The sequence below is a fragment of the Erinaceus europaeus genome, chromosome 14, assembly GCF_950295315.1.
Source record: "Erinaceus europaeus chromosome 14, mEriEur2.1, whole genome shotgun sequence".
Classification (NCBI taxonomy): domain Eukaryota; kingdom Metazoa; phylum Chordata; class Mammalia; order Eulipotyphla; family Erinaceidae; genus Erinaceus; species Erinaceus europaeus.
Window position 1 is genome coordinate 25,216,099 of NC_080175.1, and position 16,026 is coordinate 25,232,124.

Below are 16,026 nucleotides of genomic sequence, written 5' to 3' on the forward strand. Positions count from 1 at the left end.
AGACAGAGGGGGAGAGAAAGATAGACACCTGCAGACCTGCTTCACCGCTGTAAAGGAACTCCCCTGCAGGTGGTGCGTTGGTGGCTCGAACTGGGATGATTATGCTGGTCTTTGCGCCACGTGCGCTTAACCCACTGCGCTACCGCCCAATTCCCTCTCCTCTATCTTCCCACTCTCAATTTCTCTCTGTCTACCTAACAAAAAAAAAAGAAAAAATAGAAGAGAAATAAAGTCAGTTGTAGAGACATGTCAACAAAATGCTATGTGTGATTCTTCATTAGCTCTTGGATTAAAATAAGATGAATTTATAAAGGATACTTTTAGAACAATTGAAGACATTTTAATTTTAATGTATATATAGATTTATATTAATAAGTGAAAAGAAGTCCTAATGTTTTTAATGTAACACTGAAGAATGAACTGAGGACTGCAGCAAGCAGCCTATTTGAACTTAGTATTTTTTTAGTGATTTACAAAATTGTAAGATAATAGGGGTATAATTCCATACAGTTCCCACCACCAGAGTTCTGTGTCCCATCCCCTCCACTAGAAACTTCAATAGTTCTCTCAAGGTCACTAATATGAGCTAATTATTTTTTGTTTGTTTGTTTGTTTGTTTATAAAATGGAAACACTGACGAGACCATAGGATAAGAGGAGTACAATTCCCACCACCAGAACTCCATATCAAATCCCCTCCCCTGATAGCTTTCCTATTTTTTAACCCTCTGGGTTGTATGGACTCAAGGTCATTATGGGGTGCAGAAGGTGGAAGGTCTGGCTTCTGTAATTGCTTCTCTGCTGAACATGGGTGTTGACAGGTCAAGCCTGTCTCTCTCTTTCCCTAATGGGGCAGAGCTCTGGGAGAGGGGGGCTCTAGGACACATTGGTGGAGTTGTCTGTCCAGGAAAGTCTGGTTGGCATCAGGGTAGCATCTGGAACCTGGTGGCTGAAAAGAGAGTTAACATATAAAGCCAAACAAGTTGTTGACTAATCATGAACCTAAAGGCTGGAATAGTGCAGATGAAGAGTTGGGGAGGTCTCCGTTTTGTAGATAGCTGGTAGGCCTATTTTAGTTATATTCCAAAGGGCCCATGACTATATTAGTTTTTTGGGTTTTTTTGTATTTTGTTTTTGTTTTTCCCCTGAGCCTGAAATCTGATATGCAGGTGGATCCTAGTTATTGTCTGGGGAGATGATGTCATGGCTGGAAAAAGGACCAGAAAGCTGGATCTGGGAAGAGAGTAGCTCCCAAATATGGGAAAGGTGTATAAATATTGTTGGCTGTAAACCCCATCAATTTGATGTGATCTGGGGCCCATATTCAGCATAGGAGCCTATGTGATCTCTGCATCCCTCTAGATCTGAGCTCACATTCTATGGTCATGAGTAAGGACGTTCCAACCTAGCCCAATTTCAGGATTCATCTTCCTCAGGTGGTAGATAGAGTATGTTGTCCATCTTCCCTTCGGAGGTCTCTACCGTTATTGATCCAAGTTGAGGCCAAGGTCCTATGGGGGCCCACAAAGGGGTCTATTGTGTTGTTTCTGATAGAGATGACCAGTAACAATGGAGAGAAGGATTTATTCGAGGTCTAGGCCCATCATGTCTGTTTGGGAATCTCAGGACTCCCCGAATAGGCCCCTAGCTGATGTGGTGGCCTGATAGTGACTAAAGAGTCATCGTTGAAGTATGCCAGTCTCTTGCCCTTATTCAGCTTTTGCAAGTCCTTGCTTTGATAAGGTTAGCCTTGGAGTGAGTAAGGGTTGGCCAAAATTATTTTTGGGGTGCAGAAGGTGGGAATCTGGCTTCTGTAATTGCTTCTCCTTTGGACATGGGCATTGGGAAGTTGATCCATACCCCCTAGCCTGTTTCTGTCTTTCCTTAGTGGGGTAGGGTTCTAGAGAAATGAGGTTTCAGGAAGCATTGGTGAGGTCATCTGTCAAGGGAAGCCTGAACTTACTTTTTAGACATTTTTTATTTGAGAGAGGAGAAATAGCACAGCACTGTTCCACTTGAAATGAAGTGTCCTTGTGAGAACGCTGAGATACTGCAGTTAATGCTTTGTTACCTGAATTTAGTGTAGGATTCCTATACCTACATTAAAAAAAACCATAAGAAGTTGTCAATTTGGTCTGGTTCATATCAGTGTCTCATGATGACAACTAGGCTCTCCTTTTTTTTTTTTTTAATATTTATTTTATTTATTCCCTTTTGTTGCCCTTGTTGTTTTATTGTTGTAGTTATTATTGTTGTTGTCATTGTTGGATAGGACAGAGAGAAATGGAGAGAGGAGGGGAAGACAGAGAGGAGGAGAGAAAGACAGACACCTGCAGACCTGCTTCACCGCCTGTGAAGCGACTCCCCTGCAGGTAGGGAGCTGGGGCTCGAACCGGGATCCTTATGCCGGTCCTTGTGCTTTGCGCCACCTGCGCTTAACCCGCTGTGCTACAGCCCGACTCCCTAGGCTCTCCTTTTTTATGTACTTTTCAAAGAAAGGGAACTAAGCAGAAATATTGTTTTTCTTTTTTAAATTTAACTCAAATTTCATAGTAACTATTCTTTTGTAAGTCTGTTGAATCACCTTTATTATAAAATTTACATTAAGGTTTATGTATATTTTATATATTTAATCTGAAAAATAGTTTCATCTGAATTTTTTTCCCCCCTAGCCATTGGAAAAGAAGTTTGTCCGAGTTTCAGGAGAAGCAACTATTGGGCATGTAGAAAAATTCCTCAGAAGAAAAATGGGTCTTGATCCAGCTTGTCAGGTATTGTACATGTATATAAAGGGCCAAGTAAAATTGTCAGACTACCTTTAGCATTTTGAAGAGCCATGCCTAGGCTTTCATGTAGCTTTTCCTCATAGTAGTATCTGTAGGTGTTGGAGATACTGATTGAATATTGCTGCACAGTGATTCTCACTCCAACTTTAGTCATATTTGACTTAATGTTTGTTTCTATTTATTTACTTATTTTTTAAAAATATATTTATTTATTTTCCCCTTTGTTGCCCTTGTTGTAGTTATTATTGTTGTTGTTAGTGAAGTCATCGTTGTTGGATAGGACAGAGAGAAATGGAGAGAGGAAGGGAAGGCAGAGAGAAGGAGAGAAAGATAGACACCTGCAGACCTGCTTCACTACCTGTGAAGCGACTCCCCTGCAGGTGGGGAGCCGGGGTTCGAACCGGGATCCTTATGCCGGTCCCTGCGCTTAACTCACTGTGCTACCGCCGGACTCCCTTTCTTTCTTTCTTTTTTTTTTTTAACCACAGTTATTGCTAGGGCTTGGTGCCTACATGGCTTCATCATTCTTAGCTGTCTTTCCCCTACCCCCTTTTTCTTATTTGATGGAGGGTGAGAAAAAGAGAAAGTTAGAGAGAAACAGAGAGAAGAGACACAACACTGCTCCACACTCATGAAGCTTCCCATCACACAGGTGGGTCTCCCTTTCTGTTTCTATGTGAAACTGAAAAAGGAAAAACAGGAGCCCACCAGGAGCAGTGAAATTACACAGGCACCAAAAAGCTCTGGCAGGGAATCTTTCTACTAATTTTTATTAGTAACTTATGAAATTATAAAACAATGGGTATAATTCCACACCTTTCCCAGCACCAGAGTCCCACATTCCCATTTCCTCCATTGGAAACTACTGTAGCTCTCCCAAGACCACACATCTGGGTTGACTATTACTCCTAAATTACACACACACACACACACACACACACACACACACACACACACACACAGATTTATTTTTTTGCCCATTTTTTCTATGGTCCTGTCATTTTCTTTTTAAGTCATGCCTACACCTCTTACTACTTCCAAGTGTTCTTCTCTTTCTTATCTTTCTCATGAATAAATAAATAAGTTCTTAAACAAACAACAGAAAAGATTTACTGTACTATATTTAACCTCACCATGCTTTATATCATCTAATGATGTCTACTAACACCAATACTAGTACAAAAAACATTTGATCAGTACAGGACAGTGATGCTGATCTATCTGGTATAAGGTCATAGGCAACTTAGTATTAAAAAAAAAAAATAACATTGGGGGCCTTGTGATAGTATACCTGGCTGAGCACATATGTTACAATGTCAAGGACCCAGGTTTGAGTCCCCAGTCCCCACCTGAAGGGGGGAAGCTTTGCAAGTGGTAAAGCAGTTCTGCAGGTGTCTCTCTGTCTCCCTCTCTATCACCCCTCAGACCCTCTTGATTTCTGGCTGTCTCTGTCTAATAAGTAAATAAAGGTAAATGTAAAAACAACAACTTACATTTAGAAGTGCTTAAGCAATTTAAGCCCAAAGTCAGAATTCAATCAGTTTATAAATTTGAAACATTAAATACCCCACCCAGCATCAAACCTTTGAGATACTTAGAAGACAAAACATTATATAGGTATTAGAGAGAGTTGATCAAAGATATCCATGGTACATTGGGTTTTTGCTTGTTTATTTCTTTTTCTTTTTTGTTACAGAATTACATACATAACATAATCTCATTTTTTTTTAAATATTTTATTTATTTATGAGAAAGACAGAGGGAGAGAGAAAGAACCAGACATCACTCTGGCACATGTGCTGCCGGGGATCAAACTTGGGATCTCATGCTTGAGAGTCCAAAGCTTTATCACTGCGCCACCTCCCGGACCACCATAATCTCATTTTTACAGACACAAAAAAAAATCTACACACACACACATTGCATCTAGAACTGTACACATCAAACTGAATCACTGGCTAATCTCTAGGAGTTAAGATTTGAGTCCAAAAGAAAAATATAGTAACCTGGAACTGGGAGATAGCTCACCCAATAGACTTTTTTTTTTTTTTCCTGCTCTGAGGTGACTTTTTAGGTAGGAAAAGAGCTTTCTCAATAAAATAAATAAATAAATATAGGCTGTGAAAAAAAAAGGGAAAAAAAACCCTACTGGGTGAGGTGTCTCCCAGTTCCAAGTTACTATATTTTCCTTTTGGACTTGATCTTAAGCAGACAAGACGCTTCACAAGTAGTGAAGCAGAGACAGCAAGGATGGCATTGGGAGCCCTCCAAATGGAGCAGTGCTGTAATATATAGATATATCGATATAAATAGATAGAGATAGATAGATAGATGGTCTATCTCCCCATCTCTGTGTCTCAATCTCCCCTCTTGCTCCCTTTCTTTCCCTCTCTAAATTAAAAATGAAAAAAAAAAATGGGTCTGGGAACCCGATCTATGGTATTTCACATGCACCACAAAAACTTTTTTTTAATTAATTAATTAATTTCCTTTTTGATGCCCTTGTTGTTTTTATTGTTGTTATAGTTATTATTGTTGATGTTGTCATTGTTGGGTAGGACAGAGAAAAATGGAGAAAGGAGGGGAAGACAGAGAAGGGGAGAGAAAGATAGACACCTGCAGACCTGCTTCACTGCCTGTGAAGTGACTCCCTTGCAGGTGGGGAGCGGGGGCTCAAACCGGGATCCTTTTGCCAGTCCTTGCGCTTTGCGCCACCTGTGCTTAACCCGCTGTACTACTGCCTGACTCCCCCAAAAACTTTTTTAAAAAGATTATTCCTGGGGGCCAGGAGGTAGCGCAAGGGGTTAAGCACACATGGCGTGAAGCACAAGGACAGGCAAAAGGATCCCTACCTGCAGGGAAGGTCGCTTATCTATCTTTCTCTCGCCCTCTCTGTCTTCCCCTTCTCTCTCGACTTCTCTCTGTCATATCTGGCAATGAAAACAACAACAACAAGGGCAACAAAAATGGGGATTAGTGGCCTCCAGGAGCAGTGAATTTGTGGTGCAGGCAACGAGCCCCAGTAATAACCAACCCTGGAGGCAAAAAAAAATAAAGATTGTTCCCTATAAACCATTACCTTCCCCACCCCCATGAAATGAAAAAAAAAAAAAGCAAAGTAGTGTAAGTTTTCTTGGTGTGTACTTTAAGTTGGTATTTGACTTTTTTTAATATTTATTTTTTTATTATTTATTCCCTTTTGTTGCCCTTGCTTTTTATTGTTGTAGTTATTATTGATGTCGTTGTTGTTGGATAGGACAGAGAGAAATGGAGAGAGGAGGGGAAGACAGAGAGGGAGGGAGAGAAAGATAGACACCTGTAGACCTGCTTCACCACCAGTAAAGCAACCCCCTACAGGTGGGGAGCCGGGGGCTCGAACCGGGATCCTCACGCTGATCCTTGCGCTTTGTGCCATGTGCGCTTAACCCGCTGTGCTACCGCCCGACTCCCTGGTTTTTAAGTTGGAAAATGAGATATTCTTTGAAAGAAAATCATGCAAGCAATGAGAGTGCCTTTTTCAAGCATTATATAATACTCCTTTAATCATTTTATCATGGAATTAAAATTTTTTTCTAATTATCTTTGTTTATTGGCTAGAGACATCCAGAAATTGAGGGGGAATGGAAGGAGAGAGGAGGAGAGAGACACCTGTAACACTGCTTCACCACTCATAAAGCTTTCTCCCTGCAGGTGGGGACCAGAGGCTTGAACCTGGGTCCTTGTGTGCTGCAATGTGTGCGCTTAACCAGGTGCGCCACCACCCGGCCCCTTATTTATTTATTAATGAGAAAGATAGGAGGAGAGAGGAAGAACCAGAGATCATTCTGGTACATGAGTTGCCAAGGATCCAGTTAAGAACCTCATACTTGAGAGTCTAATGCTTTATCCACTGAGCCAATGCCCTGACCATACCATTTTACTTTCCCTCCCTCCCTCCCTCCATTCCTTCCTTCCTTCCTTCCTTCCTTCCTTCCTTCCTTCCTTCCTTCCTTCTCTCCCTCCCTCCCTCCTTCCTTTCTTTCTTTCTTTGTAAAAAGTTTCTAAAGGGGGTCGGGCCGTGGCGCAGTGGGTTAAGCGCACATGGTGCAAAGCGCAGGGACTGGCATAAGGATCCCGGTTCGAGCCCCTGGCTCCCCACCTGCAGGGGAGTCGCTTCACAGGCGGTGAAGCAGGTCTGCAGGTATCTATCTTTCTCTCCCCCTCTCTGTCTTCCCCTCCTCTCTCCATTTCTCTCTGTCCTATCCAATAACGAACAACATCAACAGTGGTAATAATAATAACCACAACGAGGCTACAACAACAAGGGCAACAAAAGGGGGAAAAAATGGCCTCCAGGAGCGGTGGATTCATGGTGCAGGCACCGAGCCCAGCAATAACCCTGGAGGAAAAAAAAAAGTTTCTAAAATCTTTCTTGAGTAATGAGTCTAAAACAAAATAGTGAGAGTCAGGCGGTAGTGCAGCGGGTTAAGCTCACGTGGCACAAAGCGCAAGGACTGGCATAAGGATCCTGGTTCAAGCCCCTGGCTCCTCACCTGCAGGGATGTCGCTTCACAAGCAATGAAGCAGGTTTGCAGGTGTCTGTCTTTCTCTCCCTCTCTGTCTTCCCCTCTTCTCTACATTTCTCTGTTCTATCCAACGACATCAATAACAACAATAACTACAACAGTAAAACAACAAGGGCAACAAAAGGGAATAAATAAATATTTTTTTAAAAATAAAATAGCAAAAGCCATTATAGAAAGTCATGTTAATTTTTTTCACATGCCTGTTTGACACAGATAGCCACCTGACATGACACTATTGCTTACCCACAGGTTGATATCATCTGTGGTGATCACTTACTGGAGCGCTATCAAACTCTAAAGGAGATTCGACGAGCTATAGGTGATGCAGCAATGCAAGTAGGTCTGATTTACCACGTCTTTGCCATTTCATGTTATCTATAAAGCTGTAGTATTTATTGACTGCTTACTGGATATCAGGTACTGTTCCGTATAGTTTGTATGAGCTAATATTAGACATAATTCTGTGAGGTAGGTATTCCTTTATCTGTCACTTGTTTCATTTATTATGAGAAAGAGATCAGAGTACTGCTCTGTTTTATGAATGCCAAGGTTCAAACCCAGAACCTCATACATACACGGTATGTGTTATACTGCGGGACTCCACCCCAACCCCTATTCATAAGGACAAGGAAACTGACTGACAGGAAGGACATATCATGTGCCCGCTATGGGTTAGTCAGTGAGCAAGAGCTGAAACCCTAGGCACTTTGATTCTAGAGATTTTTTTTCTCTCTCTCTCTTTTTTTTTTCTGTCTAATACTCTTAGGGTAATTTTTTAAATGATTTATTTATTTTGTAAGAGGAGAAAGAGATGTGGGTGGGGAGAAAAGGGAGACAGAGAGGATCACCCCGTAGCTCTTACATTGCTGCTAAGGAGCTGACTTGGAGCCTCAGACATGCAAGTCCTTTTGTGCTCTAATGCTGACTGAGCTTGCTGTCTCTGCATTAGGGGTTTCTTTCTTCTTCTTTTTTTCTAATTGGATAGAGACAGAAAAAATGAAAGGGAAGAGGAAATAGACACACACACACACACCCCTGCAGCACTGCTTCACTGCTTATGAAGCTTTTCCCCTGTAGCTGGGGGTCTGGGAGCTTGAACCCAAGTTCTTGTCATGGGAATTTGTGAGCTTAACCAGATACACCCCTGGATTAAAGTTTTAAGGGCTACTGGGCAAATGTGTCTGCAAATATATTCAAGACACATTAGACTTACTCATTGGGTTATATTCATATATCATTTCTTACTCAAGAGGTAATAAGCGAAGGTATAAATATTAGAGAGAGGCGTCGGGCGGTAGCGCAGCTGTTAAGTACACATGAAGCAAAGTGCAAGGACTGAGAGAGAGACAGACACTGGCAGACAGAGAGGCCTCATAGTGCCAAAGCTTCACCCAGTACCAAAGCATTCCTATGTGGTCTGCTGGGGACATGAACCTGGCTTGTGCGCTTAACAAGGCAGGTATATTATAAGTGAGGTATCTTGCCTGGCTTATCTTTTTTTTTTCTCAATTTTTTTTTTTATTGTTGTAGTTATTCTTGTTGTTATTGATGTCGTTGTTGTTGGATAGGACAGAGAGAAATGAAGAGAGGAGGGGAAGACAGAGAGGAGGAGAGAAAGATAGACACCTACAGTCCTGCTTCACCACCTGTGAAGCGACTCCCCTGCAGGTGGAGAGCCAGGGGCTTGAACCGGGATCCTTATGCCAGTCCTTGCGCTATGTGCTACTGCCCGACTCCCTCGCCTGCCTTATCTTAACCTATAGGGTGAGTGTGACTATAATATGAATCTGGTCAAGACAAATGAAAGAACAAGATGGGCGCTTGAGCACACACATTACCATGCACAAAGACCTGCATTCAAACCACTATTCCCTACCTGCAGGGGGACACTTCACAAGTGGTGAAGCAGGTTTGCTGGTTGGTGTCTCTTTCTTGCTCCCTCTCTATCTTACCCTCTCTCTCAATTTCTTTCTTTCCTATTAAAAGAAAGAGAAAAAAGGGGGGCTGAGCAGTAGGGCATGGGGTTAAACGCACATGGCATGAAATACAAGGACTGGCTTAAGGATCCCAGCTCCCAACCTACAGGGGGATCATTTCACAGGTGGTGAAGCAGGTCTGCAGTTGTCTGTCTTTCTCTCCCCCTTTCTCTCCTCTCTGTCTTTCTGTCCTCCCTTCCTCTCTCGATTCTTTCTGTCCTATCCAACAATAACAACAACAATGGCAAAAAAAATGGGCTCCAGGAGTAGTGGACTCATAGTGCAGGCACCGAGCCCCCGTGATAACCCTGGAGGCAAAAAGAAAGAAAGAAGGAAAGAAAGAAAGAAAGAAAGAAAGAAAGAAAGAAAGAAAGAAAGAAAGAAACAAGGAGAGGAGAGGAAAATGGCCACTAGGAGTAGTAGATTCATTGTGCAGGCATAAATAAATAAATAAATAAATAAATGTGACGATAAAGCGAGCAAGATAGAATCTATGATTTATTTATTTATTTTTTTAAATATATATTTTTTAAAGATCTATTCTTATGAGAAAGAGTGAGACAGATCAGAGCACTGTTCAGCTCTGGTTTATGGTGATGCCTGGGATTGAACCTGAGGCCTCTGTTTTGGTTACCAGAGCACTGCTTAATTCCATCTTATGGTGGTGCTGGGGAATGATTGGATCTTCTTGTGGGCCAGGGAGACAGCATAATGATTATGCAAAAAGACTTTTATGCGTGAGGCTGCACTTCCCAGCACCACCATAAGCCAGAGCTGAGCAGTGCTATAGTTGGTTTCTTTATCTATCTATCTCTCATCTCTCATAAAAATAGAATAAATATTTTTGAGTGATATACCTGGGTCTAGGCAGTGACATGCCCAGTTGAGTTCACACATTACCATGCACCAGGACTTGAGTTTAAGCCTTTAGTTGCCACCTACAGAGGGGAGCTTCACTAGCGGTGAAGCAGTGCTGCAGGTGTTTTTCTTTTCTATCTCCCCTTCCCCTCTCAGTTTCTCTCTGTCCTATCAAATCAGGTAAGAACTGTATTTTTTAAAATGACTTACCTGTTTAACTCAAACCCTTTGCGGTCTGGAGCACTGTCATCAACCCCAGAAACTCTCGTCCTCTTTTCAGTCATTTCCTCTCCCTAGCACTGAGTCAGTAACCATTTCTTATTTGTTCGCATTGTAGCCTTTCGTGCTCTCATGTGGCGTCAGCCATTGAGCCCAGAGCGTCTTCATCGAGGTCATGTGCTTTACCCATTAAGCCACCTCCCCAGTCCTAAATCACATATTTATTTATATTGTTTTCCTGGCCTCCCACTAGGAACATTACTTTTTAAAATTTTTATTTATTTATTATTGAATGGAAACTGAGCGAAATTGACAAGAGAAGGGGAGATAGAAAGGAAGAGAGACAGATAGACACCTGCAGCCCTGCTTGACCAGTTGTGAAGCTTTTCCCCTTCAGGTAGGGACCAGGGCCTTGAACCTGGATCCTTGTGCACTGTAATGTGAACACTTAGCTAGGTGCGCCACCACCTGGCCCCACATTAAAAATTTTAAACCCTCTTGGAATTCATTGGACTTCCCAGGAACAGAAGCCAAATTACAATGAGTTGAATATTGAATGAGAACTAAAGGCCATGGAAGAGCTTAACAAAGATGAAAAAGATAGGAGTAACAGGTAGATAGGATTGGAAATTCCAGACATGTCCGCTTCCACTTTGTTTCTAGGTCGTTCAGAGTAAATTCACTGTCTGCTGCACATTGGGTCTTCCCTTTTAATAAGAAGTACAGGGGGCAGAGTGGTGGTCCACTTGACTGAGCAGACAAGTTACAATGCCCAAGGACCTCAGTTTAAGCCCCTGGTCTCCACCTGCAAGGGAGAAGGCTTTGCAAATAGTGAAGCAGGGCCACAGCTTCACTCTAGCTCATCCTATCTTCCCTCTCAATTTCTCTCTGTCTCTATCCAGTAAATAAATATTTTATTTAAAAAACACTTTTTTAAAAGGTGCCAAGTGGTACAACTGGTTGAGCATACATATTACCATGTACAATGACCTGGGTCCCCAAGCCTCCTGTCTCTACCTGCAGGGGCAGCTTCACAAACTATAAAACAGGGCTGCAGTTATCTCTCTCTTTCCTTCTCTATACCCCCCCCTTTCAATTTCTGTCCATCTATCAAAAGTAATAATTAAATATATATATATATAATATATATGTAAATTGCTTGCTTGGTACAGTCTTGGTGACCACAAAAAAGAGTTAAGAGTGGGGATCTCTGGGTCCATGCTCCCAGAGGGATAGAGAATGGGAAAGCTACTGGGGAGGGGATGGGATATGGAGATTGGGTGGTGGGAATTGTGTGGAGTTGTACCCCTCCTACCCTATGGTTTTATTAATTAATCCTTTCTTAAATAAAAAAAAAATAAAAAATAAATAAATTTAAAAAAAAAAAAAGAGTGGGGGTCAGGCGGTAGTGTAGCATGTTAAGCACATATGGCTTCAAGCATAAGGACCAGCACAGGGATCCCTGTTCGAGCCCTCGGCTCCCCACCTGCCAGGGGTGTCGCTCCACAAATGGTGAAGCAGGTCTGCAGGTGTCTATCTTTCTCTCTCCTTCTCTGTGAGGAGCCGGGGCTCGAACAGGGATCTTTACGCCGGGTCCTTGCACTTTGCACCATGTGCGCTTAACCCTCTGCGCTACTGCCTGACCCCCCCCAACCCCCGGAGTTATTTATATATGGTAAGATTACCCAATGACTTCAGAGGACAGCAGTGTAGAGTTACTATTTATAATGTTCGTTTTGGATGATACTGAGGAAAGTTAAATCACATGTGGCCAGGAGGTGGTGCAGTGGTTGAGGTGCTGGACTTTCAAGCATGAGCTTCTGAGTTAGATCCCTGGCATCACATGTACCAGAGTGATGCTTTGATTCTATCTTTATCTCTAATTAATAAGTAAACTATAATTAAATACATATATATAATGTATATATATACATACATATATATATAATATATTAAATATATATATATACACACACACACAGTTAAATAAATCACATCAGATAGTCTTTAAGGAGACAAAATGTATGATATATATATATTTATTCCCTTTTGTTGCCCTTGTTGTTTTATTGTTGTAGTTATTACTGTTGTTGTTACTGATGTCATTGTTGTTGGATAGGAGAGAGGAGGGGAAGGTAGAGAGGGGGAGAGAAAGACACCTGCAGACCTGCTTCACCACTTGTGAATCGACTTTCCTGCAGGTGGGGAGCCGGGCCTCAAACCGGGTTCCTTATGCCGGTCCTTGCGCTTTGTGCCACATGCACTTAACCCGCTGTGCTCCTGCCCAACTCCCATGTATAGCATATTTTAAGCTTCCATTAAATTGGTAAGAGTTCAAGATTTTCTCACTTAAAAGAGTGAACTGAAAAAAAAAGTGAATTACGTTTCTGTGGAAATGAATGTCTCATTTCTGAGTAGATTTATGATGCTCTTTTTAGGTAAGCCTGGTGCTTGGGTGGTCTGCTAAGTAGTTTACGCAGAAAGAAAGGTGTATCTCTTTTAGTTCTTTTTTGAGAACCTTAATAACTGGTTTCAGAATTGTCTTCTGAATCATTAGAAAAGGCACATTGGGGAATTGGGCGATAGCACAGCGGGTTAAGCGCACGTGGCGCAAAGTGCTAGAACCGGCGTAAGGATCCCAGTTTGAGCCCCTGGCTCCCCACCTGCAGGGGGTTTGCTTCACAGGCAGTGAAGCAGGTCTGCAAGTGTCTATATTTCTCTCATCCTCTCTCTTTCCCTCCTCTGTCCGTTTCTCTCTGTCCTGTCCAACAATGACGACATCAACAACAGTAGCTACAACAACAATTAAAAAAAAAAAAGAAAAGGGACATTGACAAGGAATCTTCACTGATCAGCTAAGTGAATAAACAAGTTTATCTTGAACTTTTTGTTCTTTCTCTCTTTTTAAAATTTTTTAAATTATCTTTATTTATTTTTTGGATAGAGAAAGCCAGAAATTGACAAGTGGGGTGATAGAAAGAGAGACAGAGAAACATCTGCAGCCCTGCTTCACTACTTGCGAAGCTTTCCCCTGCAGGTGGAGACTGAAGGCTCACACCGGGTTCTTGCACATGTAATATGTGCGCTCATCCAAGTGCGCAACCACCCGGCCTCCCTTTTGTTCTTTCTAAATCAAAGACTTTCACATTAGTGTTGACTTAAGAAAAATTAACCGGCATGGTCTGGGACATAGCTCAGTGGCAGAACATGGGACTGAATTTGGTCCCTGGCATTGCATATGCCAGAGTGATGCTCTGTTTTTTTTTTTATAGTAAATAGAAATGTCTTTTTTTTTAATGGATTCGGCTTGGTCATTTTTATAACTGATATCAAATAACTGCTAAATATTTTCCCCCCTCCTTCAGGATGGTCTGCTGGTCCTTCATTATGGTCTTGTAGTATCTCCTCTGAAAATCACTTGAAGATTCTATGTGGAAGGAAACAAAATAAGAAGACCTTTGCAGGATTGCATCTCACCAAAGATTTTTATAAAACATGCAATTGATACTACTTTGTGCTGTAGAAGACATATCAGTTTTCAGCACCATGAATTAAAAGCATTTATAAGTACAACTTGGAATGATGAAATGCATCTGTCTTACTAGAGACTATGTGTAAAAAACGAAAAAGCATTCACAGCTCAGGGGAAAATTTCACAGCACTGAATGTTTAAATCCCTTGTGATTTCAAGTACTTAGACAATTGATTTTACTTCCTAATTTTTTAGATAAACCAGTTACTATTTTCTTCATTGAGCCAATTGTATCCCTTTCAAGTTGCTTGGGATTCTATTCTCAAACAGTATCATCTGATCAATCATCCTCTGGAAAGACTTTTGAACTGAAGATGCAAAGCCAGTCTGTGTCTCTTTCAGGCAGTGACCAAAACTGTTGACTACTTTTGTATGTTGCTATTAGATTTTGAACCTCCTTTCTTTTTTTTTTTTTAAATAATACCAGCGACACTACTAAAGGTATAATAATACTTCTAAAAGGGATGAATTATGACTATGTGTCCTGGAGGGCTTATGATCTGTACTCCAGTCCTTCAGTGTAATAAAGATTAATAAATTTTACAACAACAGAGGATGCTTCTTTGCAACATTATGTTAATCTGATTAACATTCATTTTATTTGAATACACTGTGTGATTGGTGACACTTGTAATGGTGTTGCTTCTGAAACTAATTGAAAATCTGGGGGCTGGGTGGTAGAGCACATGTTACAATGCGCAAGGATCTGGGTTTGAGCCCCTAGTCCTCACCTGCAGGAAGAAAGCTTCACGAGTGGTGAAGCATTGTTACAGGTGTCTGTTTCTTTTTCTCTCTGTCTGTCTGGCTATCTCTGTCAAATAAAGATAATACTCCCCCAAAAAAATTTTGAGTGAGTTTGAGACATCTACAGAATAATTACTGTTTCCTCAGCATGATAGTTCAGTGCTTGTTTTCCCTATTCCTTTGTCCCAGAATAAACAATTACATGTTTCAGAACTCACTTGCATGCAAAGATTTCAGTTTTAAACATTTTACTTCTTATTGGCATTGTGATAAATTCTGAAAGAAATATTTCATAGACTCCTCTCTCGATTTCTGTCTGTTCAATTCAACAACAGCAATGACAACAATAGCAATAGCAACAATAACACCAAAAAGGGCAACAAAAATGGGGAAAATGGCCTCCAGGAGCAGTGGATTCTCATAGTGCAGACACCAAGGCCTATTGAGAACCCTGGAGGCAAAAAGAAAAAAAAAAACAGTTACAATTGAACAAGGATTGGGGCAGGGTGGTGGTTCACCTGGTTGAGCGCACATGTTACAATGTACAAGGACTGGGGTTCAAGCCCCTGGTCCCCTCCTGCAGGACGAAGCCTGCAGGACGAAGCTTTGCAAGTGGTAAAGCAGTGTTGCAGGTGTCTGTCTCTCACCCTATCACTCCCTTCTCTCTTGATTTCTGGCTGTCTATCAAATAAAGATAAAATAAATAATGTTTAATAAAAGAGGAGTCTTTCCTAAAAAATTTAATTACAAATGGATAAGGATTGACAATCTTCTTAAAAGAATTTGTGCATATAAATCTTGTAACATTAAAAAAATAATAGGGATGGGGAAATAGTATAGTAATTATGCAAAACGATTTTAATGCCTGAGTGCCAAAGGTCACAGTTTCAATCCCCAGCACCTCCATAAACCAGAACTGAGCAGTGCTCTGGGGGAAAAAAATCTTAAACAATTTTTAATAAAATTTATTTTAATCTATTTTAAAATGTTTGTGTTTATGGTGGGTTTATTTTAAAAATAACCATAAACCCTTTAGGAGACAAGATGTTTAACTCAAAGTTGTTAAATCTCTTACAAATACTTAGTAAACATCTCTGCCTTCACTGATGATACTAGATGTTACTGTTTGATAGTGGAAAGAATAATACCCATGGAATTAATTGTCTCTTTAAGTGTCTTTAACACAAACTACTTAATTTTATTTATTTTTGCCATTAAGGTTATTGCTGTGGTTTGGTCCCTGCATGATAAATCTGCTGCTCCTGGGGGGGTTCCTCCCCCAACTTTGGATAGAAACAGAACTGAAGAAGGGAAAATAGGGAGGGAGAGAGAGACCTATAGCATGAA

The 16,026-nt window shown here is 41.2% G+C and overlaps 1 protein-coding gene across 3 annotated transcripts in view; it reads left to right on the forward strand.

Moving 5' to 3' along the window:
* The window catches only part of PCGF6 (polycomb group ring finger 6), a 37,351-nt gene extending 22,863 nt beyond the window's left edge, over window positions 1-14,488 (forward strand). For 2 of the 3 annotated variants that reach the window (XM_060171399.1, XM_007530589.3), the window contains 3 exons: window positions 2,672-2,770; window positions 7,600-7,686; window positions 13,769-14,488. In XM_060171399.1, the coding sequence (XP_060027382.1) occupies window positions 2,672-2,770; window positions 7,600-7,686; window positions 13,769-13,825 (243 nt within the window). In that variant the 3' untranslated portion in view covers window positions 13,826-14,488. The remainder of the gene's footprint in view (window positions 1-2,671; window positions 2,771-7,599; window positions 7,687-13,768) is intronic. The other variant, XM_060171398.1, reaches the window with a different exon arrangement.
* The last annotated feature ends 1,538 nt before the right edge of the window (window positions 14,489-16,026 follow it).